The sequence below is a fragment of the Kryptolebias marmoratus genome, linkage group LG14 (assembly GCF_001649575.2).
Source record: "Kryptolebias marmoratus isolate JLee-2015 linkage group LG14, ASM164957v2, whole genome shotgun sequence".
In the NCBI taxonomy this organism is placed as follows: Eukaryota; Metazoa; Chordata; class Actinopteri; order Cyprinodontiformes; family Rivulidae; genus Kryptolebias; species Kryptolebias marmoratus.
Window position 1 is genome coordinate 15,534,072 of NC_051443.1, and position 20,213 is coordinate 15,554,284.

The window sequence follows — 20,213 nt, forward strand, 5'->3', positions numbered from 1 at the left end:
AATTTTCTGAGTCTGAATGACATTTATTTTGAAAACTGACCAGATTCTCTCCACTACATCTCTCTGACTCACTCTTGATGCGTGTCAGAATGCTTATCTAGGTCACATGATCCCTGACCGCTAAAAACAAACCCACAAGCAGCAAAATGAGTAAAAAACAAACGTCTCTGGAAGCCCTAGATGGGACCGTCTCATTACTGAGAAACAGGCTCAGGGCTCCCACTGATTCAGCGTTATGGGGAGCTGTATTCTTTGTGCACTTTATATTTGTGGTGTCTCTTATTTTGAAGGGCATGTTTAAACATCGCCATATTGACCAGAGAACATCAGGGGGAGGAGAAGCTGTCAGAATATTCCTGTTCTTTGTGGAGTACACCACGCCTGTGTCATCTCTCTTTTTTTAAGGCATTTAAACTGTAGGAACCGTATGAGGCATGATACGTGACTTTTTAACACCGTGGTAAACTTTAAAACCTGTAACCGGCCCATGCCTAGTGCACTGACACTACTCAACATTTAAAAATGGGTGTCTCTTTTCAGAGAGCTGAATGATGGGGCATTCCTGAAATACCAGCACTGGAAACCATCATAAAGCAATGCCCGCAGAACGTTTACCTTCACTTTATTATTAATATTATCTTTTCTAAACTAGAATACATACTAGGTTTTATCGTCTTAATACTCTGACGTAAGAACTTGTTTTTTTTTTGATAATGGTATTTATTTGGGGGGGAGTGCAATGTAAGACTTAAGGATTTCAGTAAAGAAATGTTAGCCACAAACAATTTGATGCTTTCTTCTTTGTACATGGAACAACAGCACTAAAATCAAAAGCTAAATTTGATTGATTTAATGTCAGCTCTTCTGTGCAAGTCTAGTTTGACTTGAATATCAAGTAAAGAAAATATTCGATGATTTTTTTTTTTCACAATTGCTAATATAAAAGAAAAGCATCACAATATTCCAAATGTAAAATGAGTTACCTTTAAGCATTTTAAATTGAAAATTTGCATGCAGTGCATGCAAATCATTCAACGCTACATTTTATGGCCACTAATGTAACCATCAAATTATCTGCCCATTGTTAACGGCTGAATATAGTGAAATAGTTCCTTTTCAGTGATTTGTGTAAGTAAATTATAAACCTAGTTCCCTTTATTGTCAGAGGTGCAATTCGCAGTAATGCTTCACTCCGTAATTTGTTTGTCATACACCAATAAAAATAATAATGTACTGCAAATGCTACAGTAGTTCGCCTTTAGGTCCTTATTGAACAATTCTGATAAAGCAGGTTAGTTTCCAGAGGTGTGACAGTAGATTTAAGCAGTGAAAGCTGACTATACCTGAAAATGTTGCCAACCAGTGAGGATAACAGCACTGAAGCCTTGTAGCAGTTTAATCATTAGACTGGAGTGATTCAGTTCACTGGTTGGGACCAGATGAAACTCTGCCTACACGGACAGTGTACCAAACACAACTTTGTAATTTGAGAGTTACCGTTTTTCCCCTGCTCTTCATTCGCTGCATTTTACATCAGTCCAGTCTTCACACAAAATATGTAATTAGTCATATTGTGTTTGCAACCTTTGAAAGTGAGGGTTTTTTTTCTGTAAATATCTGCTTTGAGAACTACTAAATGTTCCTGGACACTGATGTTTACAATTTGTCTAACCCTACAGTATATAAATAAATGTCTTGAGTCATTGGTTGGGTGAAAGTTTGGTTGATTAGAGTATGTTGGGTTTTTTCTTCTAACCCATATTAGAGCGAAGGAAAATGAGTTTGTTCATCTCTTCAGCAGTGACTTGCTGCCTCCTCTTCATGGCCAGGCTCTGCTCGCACACAGTCACACACTCGCTGCGTATGCCCACAGCAGGAACTGCAAGGAGCCACAGAGCCAAGCGAGCAAGCCTGGGGAACTTCTCAGCGACCGTTGAGCTCCAATACTGGAAGAGATCCGGTGTGCCTTGGACCAAAGGCTCAGCCAGGTATTGGAAAATCTCTTGTCTAACTTGGCCCTGACCCTCATCGTTACTAGACACCGTGCAGGTGCCCCTCGAGGGGCCGCCGTTGTTTCCACTTCCCTCCATGCGGCTTACTTTAGGGGCAGAAGGGCCGTCTGCATCCCGCTCCTCTCCACCTGAAACTCCACCACCACTCATACCTCCATCCCTGCTTTCAGCAGCCATTTCGCACGCACGGGAAATGATGTCTTCGTGCTGGTAGGCCGGCACTGAACGCAGTTTGAGCTGCGGGTCCAGAACCATGGCAACCTGGTGGGCTCTTTCAACCTGGACACAAAATATTTCAGAAAATATTACATGTGCAAGTGTTTCCAATCCATTTAACAATTTATGTTTTTACTTTTCATTAAATATGTTTTCAGTCTACTTTGTGCACTGCTGGCACCTCCTATCTCTAAATATTCATTTAATTCTCTCTCCTATTTACATTTTTACACTTTAACACATTTCAGTATTTAAGTTCTGCTCTAAAAACTGTTTAGGAGCTACTACAAGTCTCTCAGTCTTCACCTGCCCAGTGTTTCTGATGTTTAGTAACTACATTGCCACCCTTAATAATAATAATATTTACTGTAAGTGCAGCTTTTTAAACGTTTTTGAGGTGAGGGTCTTTTCATTTTAAGTCCTGGTTGTCTAAGTGGTGTCCTGTTTAACAAAGCAGGCTACACAGAAAAATCACAGATTTTGTTTTTCTTTTTAGAAATACTAACAAATTACTTGGTCAAAATAAAACAGGACTATCCAGTCAAGGTAAGGTACGATCAGGATGCAGAATTGCAGTTTTATACCCTTCTCCACCACCTCCTTTCTAATACCCTACTGAGATCATTCCTGCTCTTTTTACCACACAAATTACTAACCAACACAATAGTAGAAGTAGTAGAATCATGTGATAAGATAAATAGGGTTTTGTTGAAAATAAAATTGAAATTAGGCATTAGAATTTACATAATCATCAAAAAATATTTTTGAAGTAAACTAGGTCATCAAGAAAAAGAAAGAGAACAATATTACTTCAGTACCTTAAAGTTTTCTTTAAGTGCTTCGAGGAAATAGTGGCAGAGTTTGCTAGCTGTGCCGGTTCCAGCCTCCCCTGCTTTAGATGTGAAAAACTTCTCCAAACGCAGGTAGACAGGCAGCACCTGCTGTAAGGTCGGTCTCCTCTGGCTGCTTAGCTCCAGAGCAGCCAGGCGCAGAGGTGCCAGCAGACAAGCCAGAGTGCCCAACAGATGTTTGTTGAGCCCTTGAAGAAGAGGGGCTGTAGCCTTGCTGCGGCCATAGGCCTCACAAATGTGTTCGAAGTGAGCGTGAACCTGAAGGAGTGATTCAGCCATACGGTCCCAGCAAGGAGGTGTGGGGCATTGTGCAGGGGGGAGTTGTGCGCCTTCCTCAGTTGTGCTTGAGGATGTGCTGAAGCACTGTTCTTCACGAAGAGCCAGTGTGGTTGAGGAGGCGATATCTCTGCACGTTGCAAGGAGCTCGGCTAACTCGTGAAGCCCTCGAGCCTGGAGGCTGCGCTTTCCGAGAACAGCCTGAACGACTGCTTCGAGTGAACAACCTGCACATCTCAAACATATCCGGCCCCGACCGCCACCGCCCAGGGGTGATCCTGCAAACCCTGCAGCCCACAGCCGTGGCTCGGAGACATAAACAGTTCGAATGTCTGACATGACAAACTCAGACAGCACATTCTGCACCCAGTGGTGAATCTGCTCAGGCCCCTCCCTCAGCTCGGCTTCCCTTACGCCGAGGACGTAGCGTTTGAGTCTGGACCCCTCCACCTGGTAGGCTGTCAGGACGTAGCAGGCATCGGGCCCAGACGTCTGGGAGTGGCAGGTTACAGCAATGCCAAGCGAGGCATTGGAGCCCAGAGCACACGTGACTTTTACTTTCACCTGGTTATACATGCGGGGAAGCTGGCGCAGTGCCAAGGCACTCATGTTGCCAAGAGCATCGCGGGTGGAGTAGGCACCATGACGAGCACCTGTATCCACAAGGGTCTGAGCCAACTTTAGGAAGTCCTTGCTGTTAAGCACATTTAGCATGCTCAGATCAGAGCACATTACCCGTAATAGGCGCTCAGCCACCTGCTGTCGCTCCTTCTCAGGTAGCCCATTATTCTCTGACAGGACAGATGAAAGACGGATTATTTGACAGGCAAGGAAAGAAAACATGAAAGGAATCATTAGTGTTCAGATTTTTAGAGGCAGAAAGCTCAAAGTATCATATTTCAGCTATTCGTGGCACTATTAAACTTGTTAAAAACAACTCAGTTGTCACAAAAACAAATTTTTTTTATAGTTTGGACCTTATGTTACACCTATACAATGAAAATATAAACAAAAAGAGAAAAAGAGAGGCTTTAATGAGGATATCGCAGTTACATGCTGTGCCTCTAAACCACAAGACTTAATGAGGCTGCAGTACTTACGGCTGAGAGTATGATTTCTCTGAGAGATACTTTGAGGCTGGATTTGTATTTTAACTGAGGGGTGGGCCTGAGTCTGGGACCCTCTCCACAGCTGCTCTTGAGGACCCGAGGCTGAAGAGGTTTTGGGAGAGTCCCCTTTGGTGTGGTTCTCACTATCAGCTGGGGAGAAGCAGGCAGAGATGCAAAAAGTTTACGTTAAGGAATGGCAGTAGAGAAAAATGTATAAAAAAAGGAAAAAAAAAAAGAAACCATAAACCAAAACAATACAATGCTTTATTTGGCCTTCTTAACAGCTGTGTAAGTCTACAAGTTTAATGTGAATTGATTTCCAAGTTACTTCTCACATTTTCTTGTTAGCCTAAATGCTCACCTGCCATTGTGGACTCACCAGCATGCGACTGCATGTGCTCCAGCAGGTTGTTATAGAACTGGAACTGGATGCCACAGGCACCACAAGTGTAGGGCTCTGGATGGAAAAATAAAAGACTGCTGATTCTTTGTCAGAAGAGTAATGAAAAAACAATGCATCTATGAACTGCACATAAGGAAGCAGGTAAAAAGAGAAAAAGGCTGCATTTCTTTCTAATGTGTTGTTTTTACACAGGAAGGAGGGCCAGGACTTACTCTGCACTGTAGAGAAGGAGCTGGCCACCAGAGGGCTTGGAGTTCCTGCTGAAAGGACAACAGGGCAGAATTTAAGAGTACAGACACACTGAGCCGCTCTGCATCACTCCCTCCTCTTCTTTATTAAACCAGAGCATCTCTGCTTTTATTGGTCTTATTTGTGCAGAAATAATTGGCAAGAGCATTTATTTACAAACCGGAGCATCAAATAACAGATCACTGTAAATGTTTTACTTAGAGCAAGTCACAAGTGCACTCTAATAAAACATAAAAAGGCCTTCGTCCTGAATGCCACAAGGGCTGGTTTCAGCCTCACCAAAAACAGCTTTGAACTTTGCAAAGGTAGTTTAAATCTAAAGCTCCTGAAAACCCAGCTGCAAACGTCACATATTTCAAATAAAACTTTTGAGTCTAAAAGAAATAAAAAGTTAAGGAAGTGGTCAACGTCATTCGGCCTGTATGGTTATGTTCTTGAGAGCTTTCAGATTATTTGTATGGATATTACTGCTTACTGTGATAAATTCTGTTAAATCGTGTCATGCATCATTTTTGTTTTCAGCTCATTTTAAATCAGTAAACAACGCCCAGACAAATTACACAGAAAACCTTAAACAAATAGCCAAGCCTTCTGCTATGCTGTTTATGCTCATCAGAATAATTTCTCAGCTTTAAATACATTTTCCCTAACTGCACCTTAAACTCAATGACGTGTAAACCCGTAACGGGAACTTTCCAGAATTTTCTTTAGTGAAACCACTGATTCCATCAGTCAGCTGTGAAGATCCAGAGTTCCCAGTATGGTTCGGTATGTTTCTCAGCTCCTCATCTTTTGCCTGTTTGAAGACACATCTGCTAGAATTGGTGTGATCACAGCTGCCAAGATTATTTAGAGACTTCTAAACTTGAAGGAAGAAAGTTCACGGGTGACGGTTTAAACAACCGCCTAATAGTCCATCTTTGTTAATGAAACGTAACTTACAGAAACAAACCCACCACTTTGTCTTTTTTTTAAGACTCACAAAGAATGAAGACAAATTGTAAGTATAGCTTGTTTTTGTTCGTCAATTCAAGTTCTTGGAAAGTTTTTGGTGAGACTCCAAGGGGTTACGAGTGCTGCTGATGAGGAGAGAAACCCTACAAGTTGGACTGTTTGGAAAACAGTACATGCACATATGTGAAACTTGCACATCTGGTGGTGTCATTAATCTTCTTCTTTTCCCTCTTCAGGGGATGCCACAGCGAGAAATCCTCCTCCATCTAACTCTGTCTTCTGCGTCCTCAGTCCAACTACCTCCATGTCCTCTCTAACTGCATCCATATGTCTCCTCTTTGTCCTTTTCCTTGCAGCTGCATCTCTAACATCCTTCTACCAATATACCCACTGTCCCTCCTCTGCACATGTCCAAACCATCTCAGTCTGGCCTCCAACTTTATCTCCCAGTCCTTCAACCTGTGCTGGACCTCTGATGACCTCATTCCTCATCCTGTCCATCCTCGTCCCTCCCAAGGAGAACCTCAACATCTTCAGTTCTGTCCCTTCCAGTTCTGTTTCCAAACCATACAACATGGCTGCTCTCTTCACTGTCTTGTAAACCTTTCCTTTGACCTTTGCTGCCACCCTTTTGTCACAAATCAAGTGCACACCTCCACCTCTCCAAGGTGGCATTAATGCTCAACTATATTTAAAGTCTAGGTGCAATATACATTCCCATCCAAACACCTTTTATTATTATTATTTTCTCTTTCAAGAACCTTGATCTGAGCACATTTTACAACAAGATGGCTCGTTAAATTAAGTTTCTTGGTGCTGCTGTAAACTTGTAAAACGTTCAGATCTGTCCTTCACTCAGAGAAACTATGGAGCCTTACAAAATAAAATACATATTAAAAAAAGGCTTGACACTGTTAAGCAGCTGAAATCTAATACTGAGCATGCCTAAAAATATTTTATCACTCAAACCTCGACAGTTGTTTGCCCTCAGCTCCTAAACACTCGAAGTATTGTTGAAAGAAGAGGTGACGCAACACAGTAGCAAATATGCCCTCTCATGCTTATTTTTAAACAAGTGGTCAGCATCTAATTTTAAATGAGCAAACGTTTAAAGAAAACATTTCTCAGTTTCACTATTGAATGTTGTTTTTGTACCATTTTAAACTAAAGACAGATTTGTAAATCAGTGCATTCTGTTTTTGTTTACATTTCGCATTGAATCCCAACTTTTTTTTTTTTTTTTTGGAAAACAGGGCTGCACAAATTTCTTTTTGAGTATCTGGGATGATGCATCGTAGCTGTTATCAAAGCTAAACATGAGATTGAACAAGGTCTCTAGTTTCATGATCTGAGTATGGAGAGGAATAATAATAATTCAGCTCCCAGAATTGGGTTTTATATAGTAACAGTTGATGCAAGGTAGGTCACTCAAACCTCTATACACCCCCTCCATCTCAATTTTCAGCCCATGCATGAATAGCAAAACAATGTCAGACAAAAACACACTTTTCAAACTTTAAACAGAAATACATTACGATATATTTTCATGCAAATGGGCACAAATTAACAAAACAAGTGACTAAGAGCTTACCGCTTGAGTTCTGCGAACTGTTTGTGTCAACCAGACTAGACTGAATTGCACTCTCCAATTTCCGCCTAAATGGGCTGTCTGTTATGGAAAATAGAGGACAAACAATGAGTGGCAAGCTCATAAAAAATAAAGGGCTTTGATAATTTAAATTCAAGCGACAAGCACATACAAATCTTAAAATGATGCAAAATTAATGGCATGCCATTTAATTTAATCTTAATTCGCAGCATTCAAACCCATCACAGGAAGCAGCCTTGAAAAAGGATCCAAATGGTCATATTATATTTAAATATGGGTTTAATTCCTCCTCTTCATTCCATCTTTTTGACCCACTTCGAGGATGCGAGTGTGTGCCATGCTTTAAATAGGCTGAGTGCTTCTTAGCAGAAAGATGGGTTGGAGTGGAGGGTGGGGGATGGTATTAGGGTGGGTGGGGGCTTGAGCCACAAAAAATCCACATTTGAGAGAAAATGTCCATTTTTTGACAGATAAAAATTGCAAATGACTATTATGTTATTTTAAGTCTACTTGGTTTAACTTTTTTTTCCCCCTTCTTTCTTTCTGTCTTGTTAAATCTTCTGGCAAAATACAGTACCTGTTTAATAAACCTAACATCTAGCAGGAGCCTAAAGCGAGAGTTTAGATTTTTGAAGTCGCTTTCCTTGGAAAGGTTATTAAAATTTAATATCTTAACTGTTGTAGACAGCTCTTTTAACACCTTATAAATCTGGCGAAATTAACTAGTTAACAGCTAGTCTGAGTGGGGTCGAGACCAAAGCAGGTTGCTGCCATTTTAAACGGCTCCAATTTCAAAAGGGTCCATAACTGTTTATGCAAATGCTATTTGAAAATCATTTTTTATCACTGTCAGTTTTGTGTTACATAGTTATTTACATGATTTCTATGGTTATTTGCAAGTGCAAATAGAGGCTGGAAGAGCAAGTTGTAACACTTCCACTGTAGCCTGGGGCACTTCCAGAAGGCATATCGTAATATTTCTGCTGGAATAACTGCAATGCAAAACTGATAGCCATGTTCAGGTTTACAAAGCTGAGTTTCCCTGAGACACTATGAATTTTCAGCATGGAGTTGTTTTATGACAGCAGCAATCCATGTTGGTCTTGGCTTCGCTCAGACTAGCCGTTGGCTCGTCAATCCAGTCCAAATTAAACTGTCTCTCAAAACTAAGGTTGTTACTAAACGTTAATGGTCTTTCCACAAAACCTCAACTAAATATATTTGAATTTTCTCTTTTAGTTATCTACTTTTAAGATTTTGAGTTTTAATTAATTGTAGTTAGTTAGAATAAGAGTAAGTACTTGATACAATAAATATGCACCAAAGATTAATAGTTTAAAGCATTAACCCAAAACCTGACTTATATTAAGTGGACCCACAGTAAAATATTGTTTTAAGTATTTCTATTACACCTTTAGAGTGGAACCTTAACATTACTGTGAGGTTGCCATATCTAACCTCACATTTAGCAGAACCAATACCAAGTAAATCTGATCAGCTACATTTCAGTGGTCCTGAGGGTAACCACAGATATCAACATTTCAAACGGAAATTTAAAAAAATAACAACATGAATTTAAATCGTGCAGTAAGTCAATTCTTTGTCTTCTTTATAAAGTTCTATTTATGCTCAATTTCAACAGGAGTCAATTCCAAGAACAACACTGGATTTGATTTGAACTGAACTTTGGTTGAATCGTTTGTTTAAAAATCTGATTATAGTGAATAGTTTCCATGGAATTTGTTGTGAACCGAATTAAATAGAACAGATACTGCAGCTCAGTTTTCAAGTCTTTAAAGTTTTCGCTTTGTCAAAGATCCCTCTCATTTTTGTACCTTCCTCCAACATTCAACACCTCAGCTATAAGAACACATCGTAGTGAAATATTTGGGAGACACTGACATGTGTTGTTCCTACAGGAAATCAACACCATTACAGTATCTGTGAGAAGTAATACTACTTTAGCTCATTTGTGTCATCAAAGATTTTATGTAAGTAAAAAAAACAATAACTCACTGTTCAATGCTTTATTCGGACCTGCAACAAAAAAAAAAACACAAACAAAGGCATCAGCTTTTAGCAATCTTTCACAAACAGCACAACTAATTGGGTCTGTTTTAAGTATTTCAATTACAAATCTTTGCAACAATGGAAAAAAAAATTGTGAGAATAAAATTATACTTACTCTTTATTTTACCAGCTTGGCTGTGGCCAAATTTACTCATGTCTATACTGCCACATTCTTGTGCCCGAGAGGTCTTTAAATCAAATGAACCTTTATTGAAAGAGATATTAAGAGTCAGATACACACCAGAGTAAAACTTCACATCCATACACCCTGATTCTGTGAGGGTGCATATTATACCAGTGACAGCAAAGGCAGATTCAGAAGTTTTGGCCACTTTTCTCATTCTGTCAATCAGAAGTAGGTTTGGGGATAAAGTTGTTTTTTAGGTGCAAAATGGATCATTTCACCAAGTGTTAAACCTTTTTCTATAGAGGATGACCTAGCCAGGACTGTATGAGTGAGTCACATAAAAAAATGTATCTAATTAAAAAAATAAGAAAAAAAGCTGTTTATATTAATAAAGTCTATGCTCCAAAGATTTCAAGTTTTAAAAAAAAAGGCAGAGGAAGAGCAACAAAATGTAAATTGTTTTCTTTATATCCAACTTTTAATATCAATGTGTGAGTCACTTTTCAAAAAAAGAAAAAATAAATCCATAATGCATATGTTACAAAGTTAAAGTGTTCAGATATGGATGTAACAAAAGCTCTGTGTCATATCTGTGGTTTTTCCATAAAAAAAAAACACCTGAATGAACACCCTGCAGTAGCTGCAGTCAGACTCACCCATTGGTGTGTGCAGAGCAACGTGCTCCTGGTACGGGTTGAAGTACTTGTACTGTTTCCCACAGAACTCGCAAACATAGCTTCCTGTTTCTGGAGACAGGAATACAAACAAACACGCCATTGTTTTTCAACAGAATCTACGTTGGCGATGAAACAAACATCTCAGCTGAGATCGAGCTGATTGGATTAGTTGTCAATTACAATGACGAACAGAATCATTCCGTTAATCATGTCTTGTGTCATTAGGAAGAAGTGGAAAATAAGAGGTTTGATTTGAGATAAGGAAGGAGGCTGGTGGTTCTGATTGTGAGTTTTCTCAACTGAATTAATGCTCAGCAGTGCCTGAGACAGAGGTCTCCCTACACAGTGTCGAAACATCACTCCCCAAATAAGAGGGAAGGATTAGTGCAAAGACAAGTCCAGGCTTCCCACCTGCAAACACTTCCCACTGTGTTTGAAGGGACACAAGCTTCCAGCTGTTGAACCCCTGGTCTCTGTGAATCTGGGCGAGCGCTTTTTCCCCTGCGAAAGAGGACTTTTGGACTTGTGCTCTAAATCCTCGCTGACATGTATTTAGCTCAGATATTTAATGTTAGCAGTCTGACATGACATCAACATGACTTAAGTTCTTTCGTTGAAACTGAGTTTAATACTTTGAACCGGACACATGTGGGCTCCAGCTGCACTGGGAGCTTTTGTGCCCACAAAACATACAGGATATCACAACTTAAATGTCTAACAGTGATGTCTGAAACTAACTGAAAGGTAAATTAAAAACAGATAAGGTTAAAACAAATGTACTAATTTTAGCTAAATGCGTCAAAATCACTGCTATCTAATCAGATTCTTTACTATTAAAACAAAAAAAGCAGCTATAGATTTAAGACTAACATACAGAGTATTGGGATGTTTCTTCATTTTGGCATGTTTGTTCCCCTTTCAAATAACCTTTTAAAATACATTTTATGACCAGCTTTAAACGAGGGGTATAGTTTGGTAAGCAACAAATGACGTGTAATAAAATTTAGTCATTTAAGTTTCCTGTTTCAACCAAAAATGTATCTATTTATGTTGACAAATTCTCACTCAGAAAGAGCTAAACACATTCACATACATTGGTTAGCTATAATCAGCTATAATGTGACAGCAGGATAAGCCTGGATGCACACAGTGCTCTGACAGATCACTCAGGCAACATTCAGAGGTGCTCTGGGATACTCATATCCACATCCGGCAGTGTGGATGCTAAACAAATGTTTTCATGTGCTACTTAAACGAACAGAGTGTCAGGGCTGTTATCAATTAAAAGATCATTCTATGGATACAATAGTCAGCAGTGAATTAACAAGATAACTTTTACATTAACTGACATTTGGTTTTTATTATTTTTAAAGCTGACTCAACTTGCGGTGGCCACCATTTTGTAAAATGCTCCAGTGTTAATCCTATCACAAACCTTAGCTTCTTAACCCCATTCTGCAAATGAACCTACTCATACAACGAGAGACGGAAGCAAAGCAGAAGACTTAAAAAAGTCATCTAGAAATGCGCACACAAGCACAAATATTTGATCAGGACAGGACTAAAAATGACTGAAAAATAGCAAAAAAAATAAATAAGAAATGCAGGAATTTCAGTTTTGTCAATTCTATTCTTGAGAGTAACAACGTTTAAATAATGGTGTTTGTTATATTTTTGGTGCCAACCCCTAAACTAAAGTTATACCAAACCATTACTGCAAGACACAGGTACATACTGAAGTATGCACTTTGAGCACCATTACATCCCTAACTTAACGAATTTCAAAAATAATTTAAACAGTCTCACTTGGTCCGATTTTCTGATAGGGTTCAACCGGCTCCTCTTCTTTGAGGCCATCAACAGGTAACACCACCTGCTCATACGGATCTGAGAGAGAAAAAAGAAAGCAGCACTTCAGTACTTTCAATGGAAAACATAATTTGTTTCCTGCACACAAAAAACAGACATTAATGAAGTGCATGTTCTTACTTCACGTTGGAAATGTCATTTGTTCTCACGTGAAGCTCACGCGCAAAGACTATAAATCACAAGTTGCTTGTTTTTGTTTTGCTTTATCCAAGTTGTGTTCACAAAACAAGTATTCCACAACCGTAATTAGTTTTCGTTTTTTTTTAATTAGCAGCAAAAACAGTGTACAAGCTTTTATCAAATTCATTTTATTTAATCAAGACTATGATTAGGCAGTGGCTACTATTAGTTTATTTATTTTGTGGTGTTTGAAAGAAAAGTTCAATTAGATTTTGCTGTTGTGGGAAATTCAGACTGCAGCAAAAACATGAAATGGTTTATTTCATAACGCACCGAAACGTCTGCTCGGAAAGTCATTTAAAAACCTTGTGTTGGTTTATAAGACTGCAGATAATACCCAGAGATCTCTTTTAAATGCAATTTTTGTCCTGAAGTTTTGAAAGTTTGTTCCCTTTGTTTTGAAATTTATTCAAAAGTAATACGCTATTTCTTTTTTTCTAAAACGAATTAGGTTCTAAGTTGTACCAAATATCAAAAAAACAAAGAGAATTCTTTAGTATAATGTGAAATGTATTTATAGACAAACAGCTCTTGTTCATTAGAGATGTTCAATAAAACTGTGTGTGCATGTTACTTTTTGTTGCTGTTTGCATTTTTTATATTAAAGTTAGAGTTGAGCAAAACAGAAAAATCACAATAAAACTCAAGCACAACTTTAGCATTTTGCAAGCTTCTGCAAAAATGACATTCCAGTTAAACTGGAAAAAGGTTTCAGGGTGATTAGGCAAAAAGTTAACCAAAATATGAGACTCATTTATTGGCTTTTAGGCTTAGAGTTGAAATTTTAAAAGGAAAAAAAATGAACTTTGATGTAAAACTGGGGAAAAACACCTCTTTACCATCAACTGCATGCAGGTCACGATGCTCCTGGAAACAACTGTAGTATTTGTACTTCTTGCCACAGATGTCGCAGGAGTAACGGAAGCTGCCTGCAGGTGAACAGAGAAAAATCAACTGAGTTCAAGTCTGATTCACACAAAGGTCAAAGCACAAAGGTTTTTTATGGCAGTAGCAGCTGGCAATTGATAAAGAGAATTATGGGTAAATAATTAACTTTTGACACAAACGGCAAATAATTGCTGCCGTATTTTATCATTCAAGCAGCGAGAGAAACGGTGGTACAGTTTCCAAAGCTTCTAAAACTTCATTACACAGAGGAATACAACAAAATGATTCAAAAGATAAGATTTTACTGCATGAATACAGATAATCAAAAAGTTTAAATAAGACAAAATTTAGAAAGAAAATTAGGGAGAGAAAAAAAAACCCAGTCCCATACAAGATTTATCCTGCAAGGCTGCTCTGTGAACTGAAGTATAAAAAAGGTGGAATCTGAACAATGTTTTTAATAGCATCGTCTATGAGTCAAAGAATGTAAGCTATTATGAAATCCAGATGAGGTTTACTAAAGCATCCATTTTTTAAATCAAAACAATTTATGGTTTGAGGATTTTTACAAAGTCCAAATGTTCAGCTGTTAAACTGAACAGTTTTATGGCATATTAGTGATTTGAATTTCCACAAAATATAAACAGCTGAATGAACATCCTCCAAAAACTGTGAGCCAGAATGTTCTGAAGATGAAACAGATATTTACACATCCAAGTGAATCAAGTTGGGTTTTAGCAAATCACTTTAAATGATAAATTTAAAGTGTTACGATTTTCAAAAGTTGAAGCTTTTTTACATATTTAGGCTTCATTAAGCTTTCGGTTGAAGACTAGCAGCATTAAAAACGTCTGCTAACTAGTATAAACATCTGTGTTGCCTCTTGACACATCATAGTCAAATCTTGTCTTCATGCAATCTGTTGTGTAAAGAACGACACAGAAGAACAACAAGATAAAATCTCTTTCTCGCTGCGTCTCTACGGTTGGTTCATTTTGTTCTCTTTAATGTTAAATCGCTGTTGCTGCTGCGAATGGGCCTTCTAAGGCGAATACACACGACGCTTCACCATTTAGCAAAAGAGATACAAATTCCAAATATTTCCACATATTTTCTCTACAAATAAATTGTAATTCAACAAGCTGCATTTTTAACAAGACTTTCAAGGTTTTTTAAACGAGTAAATAATATAGAAATTGAAAAAAAATTTTTTTTAAAGTACACGTAAAAACAGGAAGAAACAGACTGATTGACCCACGTTACATTTTTTAAATAATATTTGTTATAATTTCTTTTTTTTGTAACCAGACTGAATAGATGTGCCAGAAATGCAACAAAAGCAGGCGCAGAATGTTATCTCAACCAATTTAAAAGAACAAAATTATTCACATTCCTTCCAATGCTAAAAGGCAAAACTTTGAGCTTACCTGGAAACGAGGAAATAAAGAAAATATGGTGATTATTAGAGTCCCAAACTGTAATTGCGCCTATATCACCTAAAGGCTGTAATAATTTACACATTCTGTAACTTTTTTCAACCAATTAGCATGATTAAAACTGCAGTATATTTCATAAATTGGAGAATTCTTTAGGTTTGTCAGCATAATTAAAGCTAAAACAACACTGCTCCAGGCTCAGGTGAGGACACATTTCAGAGTAAATCAATAAAATATGGTAACAGCAGAGATAATTGCTTACAGAAGCACAATCCCAATTATGTGGGGGCCTCTTTATAGTTTAGTTTCTGTGAACTGATACACAACCACAGACACAAACACTCTCAAAACAAGAACTTGTGTTGGGACACAAGCCCAACCACAGACTCAACTGTTCCTGTATAGTCTCTATATGACAAACCTGACAAAGACTTTTCCACAACTTATTATTTTTTAGCTTTAATGTAATGTACCCCACACTAATACAGAGAGTAGCTTCCTGTTTAAACAACAATGAAAATATGCACACACTGTAAATATGAACCATCATGATCAGTAATCACTAAAAAATGAAATCAGGTTGTATTAAAACAAAAATAACAAGGTATTTACAGCACTGTGTAATACTTAAAGTAAGAGCATTTCAACATAAAACCTCAGGACATTGGGAATAAAACCACTAATCATAAAAGCTAATTAAATATTATTTGATATGAACAACAAAAACTGGCTTTTGAATCTTTTTTTCCCCCCCTTCCTCGATAACACGAGTACTTTACAACATGACAATGCCAGGACCCATCGGACTCAAAACTGTGAAAGACCAGTTCAGAAAGATGACACTTCAATTTCACACATGGATTCAGCACCACGAAATCTGAAAAACAACCTTGAGAAACTTTGAGACACGCTGGTGAGGACATTACCCAGAAGTCCAACTCTGCCCAGCGTCAGAGCAGGATCTTGGCAACAAAAACTAATGGAACTAGGGACTGAAACAAGTCTTGTGGCATTGTATAAACTTGTCAAAAAAGATGCCGCAGCAAAACTGAGGCATAATCAAACCTAAACGTGGTGCAGCAGAACAATCAAAGTGTTATTTTTCTGGGTGTGTTTTATTGTCATTTTGTTGTTTTTTTTTAATGCAGAGAGAATATTTAACAAACCCATTGTACATTATTTTGGTAATTTTTCAAAACCCAAAAGTTCTGTACAGTCCTTAGATCCAGCAACCCCCAATCACCTCACACACAAACACACAAGAATGCTCAGTAGGATACAACATTGGTGAGTACTGTAGATACATCAAATTTTCAGCTATTTTAATATTGCTTCATTGCATCGAGCAATAAAGAAACAAAACAAAACAAAAACCAGAGTGCCTAGAGAAAACACACACATGCACAGAGAGAACATACACACTCCACACAGAAAGACCCCAGCCAGGAGTCGAACTCGGGAGCTTCTTCCTGCGAGGCAACAGTGCTGACCAACTGCCTCATTGTGTAGCCCACAGCAGCTCATTCAAACACTATTTATAAACCTTTACACCACCATAAGTTTTGCGTTACATAGTTATTCCATCAGAAATAATATGATATTCCTGCTAGATGTACAGCAATCTGCAGCCAACGCTGCTTGTGCTCGAAAATAACCACAAAATTCTACATAGATAACAACGTAAGGCAGAACTGACAGTGGTGTGAAGATTTATAAAACAGCTTCTGCCTGAACCACGAAGAACTTTTGAAATTGGAGTTGTTTTAGTAAGACGGCAGAAAGCCACTTCGGTCTTGGCAACGGTCAAACTGGTTTTTGGCTGTCAGCTCTGTCAGAATTAAACTCTGTTTCTCCAAACTGAGGTCGTTCACAGACCCATCTACACCAACAAAGATAATAATTGTTCATGGCGTTTCCACAGAATCCCCACTTTAAATCTGGACGTTCACTTTAATGGGTCTGCTGAGATCAAGCCTCTAATTTGTGCTGTTCCTGGTTGAATACGTTGGTCATTAATTAAATGAGCTGGTTGAGACTTGGTTTGCCGAACAGTACAGTGTAAAGACATCACCCACTGCACCGGACACTCCAGTAGGTGCCATTTATGATATGTGACCAGACGCTAGCCTTGGTTTAATGAATCCCAGCCCAGAGGTTTAACCCATTTTAATCGGGGGCAATAAAATTTCAGGTTTCCACCTAGAGCAGCTACTCTATTTAATCACAATTTTTTTGCCCGTTTACATTACATTTAAAAATACATTTGTAAATTGATATGCCAGACACGATCAAGTATAAATATGCAGCACAACCAAAAGTGCTTTGCAGCATGTTCTATTCTCATAAGAATTTAATCTAATCGTGATCTCTTCACTATGCTGCCTCGCTGGCCTACATTTTAACATTGTCACAGACTTGTAGGTTATATTCTGCTTGGGTTTCTCATACATCTAAAATCGCTCGCTCTGTTTGCATAAACTGTTCTTTTCTTGCTCTCTGCTAAGTTAATGTTGCTGCCTTTAAGCAGCTTGCACATCCACATAATGACTGCAGTGAGTGTGTGTAGGTAGATGTATAAATAACTCAAGTACTACTCTGAGGCACAAGTATTTTTAGTCCAAATCAAACTTTGGTTTTCATGTAAAGGAAGCCTGATAAATCCTGGTCTCGGAGGGCGGATATTCAGCATTTTGAACACCAAATTGAACTTTTATTTTCTAGCAGAACACTCCTAAATTACATACTTTAAAATATTACTGGAATCACCTGCAAACTGCAGTCAGAATTTTACGGTAAGCCTAAAATTACCCTCAATAAAGTATATCTATAAAAAGACAAGTTAACCAACTTTAATACCATGCAAATAAAGCTAAATTTGTTTAGTGGATAAATGCCAAAAGTGTACTTACTATTGGGTGTCTGAGGCAGACCATCTCCAACCATGCTCTCTGATTCTACAATGACAAAAAAGATTTGGATGTCCTTGAATAGATTTGTGCCAACATGTTCTCATAGATTCAATTCTTTCACATAAAAAGAACTTATGACAGTGAAGTGTTTATACAATTCGTGGTTAAAAAATATTGCTGAAGAGGACTTTTAAGCCACTGTAGCTTGTTGAAAGAGAAAAGCATAGCGATGTACAAGTATGTGCTTTTTTATAGCATGTTGGCATGAAGGAATCAGAGGCTTGATAACAAAATAAGGGTCTACTGTGGCGTGCACGGCCTTGCTAACTTTCACTCACATACATCGATTTAGCTTTGACGCAACCTTTGTGGCAGAAGGGAACATTTCAACTTTAATATTCTAGCTACAATTTTACAAACAGACAAGTGAAGCATAAAAAAGGTGCAAAAATCTTATTAAACAAGGCCTGGAAATTTCACTTAACCACAATTACAGAACATATTGTCATCAAATTCCTAAAATCCAGGAACATTACTTTTGACAAAAGACAAGGCAAATGAATGACAAATAGATGTGATCTTCGGCACCCCAGGCAGAACCAACATATGAAAACATAATAAAAAAACATTTCTGTTGTGAAAATCACTGCAAGAGCTCTGAACACTTCTGAAATTCAATGATCTGAAAATGTTACTGCCTTCACATATCAAAACTAAAACTTTTATTAAAAGGCACAAAAATACCCTGAAAAAGTCCCTAACTTCTCTGTTCATGCACTTATTTAAAGTCCCAACATATTTCAAAAGTTATATACAGAAACAAACATGTTCAGATGTGAAGATATAGCCTCACATCACCAGAATCACCACTTCCTCCTTTTTGCCTTGTATTTTCTGCTCGTAAACATTTTGTTGTTATAACATCCAGCATGTGTTGATCTTTTCGAGTGAGAGACTTGCTAGCTCTTTCTCTAGAAAACAGTAGATCCTCTTTGGTTAAACAGACAAAGACCATTTGAATCCAGACAGATTTTTCTGAAAGGCTGAACCCTAACTTTCACTTTTGGCTTTGGCCGTTTATTTTCTTTAGATCTGCTGCTGCTCACAGTACAGCACTATCCTAAGATCATACATGACCTACAAACAAGGAACAGAGCAAATCTATCATCCAATGAAATCATCTAGTGTATTATAAAACAAAAGATGGAAAAGAGGGTGCCAAACTGCTGAAAACCTGAAATCCTGTGCCACCTAAGAACTGGAAAACCCTTAAAAATGACCATAAATGAGCTCAAATGTTCCAAAATACTTTGGCAGTGTTGCCTAAAGACATGATGCAACACAGACAGAAATATGTCTGTATTCTTATGTTTTGAGAAATATTGTAAACACAGAATTAAAGAATAAAAAACTTTTAAAAAGTATCTAATTTCATAAATTGGTATGCTGCTCTCATTTTATGTACATGTATACATGGGGCTCAAATAAGCTGAATATCAGTGTATTTGTTTTTATTTACATTTTAAAGCCTTTAACTGTTTTGGAAACAGAATATTACACGCTGTACAAAACACTGCAGTATCTTACCTCTGTGTGCTCTGACGTGCGTCTGAAAGCAGTTGTAATACTTGTACTTCTTCCCACACACTGCACATACATACGAGCCTGCGGAAAACAGTGATATAATAAAAAAGGAATGGTTTTATTAGGTACGGATACCCATAACATTGCAGGTATTTCAGTCTTCTGTTACATCACTACAACTTAAGAGATCTTGAATAAATCCTACTCCACAGATCCACTTAACGTTAACCTCTTGAAGAGTATTCAATTAAAAAAAAAAAACAATGTTGTCATAAAGCCATGAAGATCATTGTCTTCACCTTTTTGGTGTTTGGATTTGTGTTAAAAGTTTCAGATTCCACTGAGACTTTTTTCTTTAACCAGATGTTAGGGAACAACAGTGCTGTTTACTGAACAAAGGCAAACCCTGTACAGGAGCCACTGAAGGAAGGCTATATTTTAACTTTATTATAGATGGCATACAGCTAGCTTTTAATTCCATTTTTGCGTGTGTGTAATCTAAATCAGGTTGTCACAACACTAGAATTTTAAACTCAACACGAGTTCTAAAAAAATGGATACTATTTTTGATGTTGAAAGGGAAAAAAAACAACAACAAAACAGAATAATTAAAATTAAAAAAAAAAAAAAAAATACAAGCAGGGTTCCAGACAACACCAGTGCTCTTAACTGAGAACATATGAAGCACCAACACTAAATCAGTGTAGGCGCACCACCTAAATTGATTCATAACAGTTTTTTATATTGTTTTGGCAGGATTACTAATAGTCAAATATTTTGTAATTAACACTTTA

At 37.8% G+C, this 20,213-nt stretch overlaps 1 protein-coding gene across 6 annotated transcripts in view; it reads right to left on the reverse strand.

Moving 5' to 3' along the window:
• Positions 1-844: 844 nt before the first annotated feature.
• znf618 (zinc finger protein 618) overlaps positions 845-20,213 on the reverse strand; it is a 32,760-nt gene continuing 13,391 nt past the window's right edge. For 3 of the 6 annotated variants that reach the window (XM_017407980.3, XM_017407979.3, XM_017407983.3), the window contains 13 exons: positions 19,423-19,500; positions 17,836-17,880; positions 13,442-13,531; positions 12,360-12,440; positions 10,533-10,622; positions 9,865-9,954; positions 9,696-9,716; positions 7,662-7,739; positions 5,080-5,127; positions 4,826-4,921; positions 4,456-4,614; positions 3,047-4,146; positions 845-2,291 (listed from right to left, as the gene is read on the reverse strand). In XM_017407980.3, coding sequence (XP_017263469.1) covers positions 1,752-2,291; positions 3,047-4,146; positions 4,456-4,614; positions 4,826-4,921; positions 5,080-5,127; positions 7,662-7,739; positions 9,696-9,716; positions 9,865-9,954; positions 10,533-10,622; positions 12,360-12,440; positions 13,442-13,531; positions 17,836-17,880; positions 19,423-19,500 — 2,516 coding nt within the window. In that variant the 3' untranslated portion in view covers positions 845-1,751. The remainder of the gene's footprint in view (positions 2,292-3,046; positions 4,147-4,455; positions 4,615-4,825; positions 4,922-5,079; positions 5,128-7,661; positions 7,740-9,695; positions 9,717-9,864; positions 9,955-10,532; positions 10,623-12,359; positions 12,441-13,441; positions 13,532-17,835; positions 17,881-19,422; positions 19,501-20,213) is intronic. The other 3 variants (XM_017407981.3, XM_037979588.1, XM_017407982.3) reach the window with 3 other exon arrangements.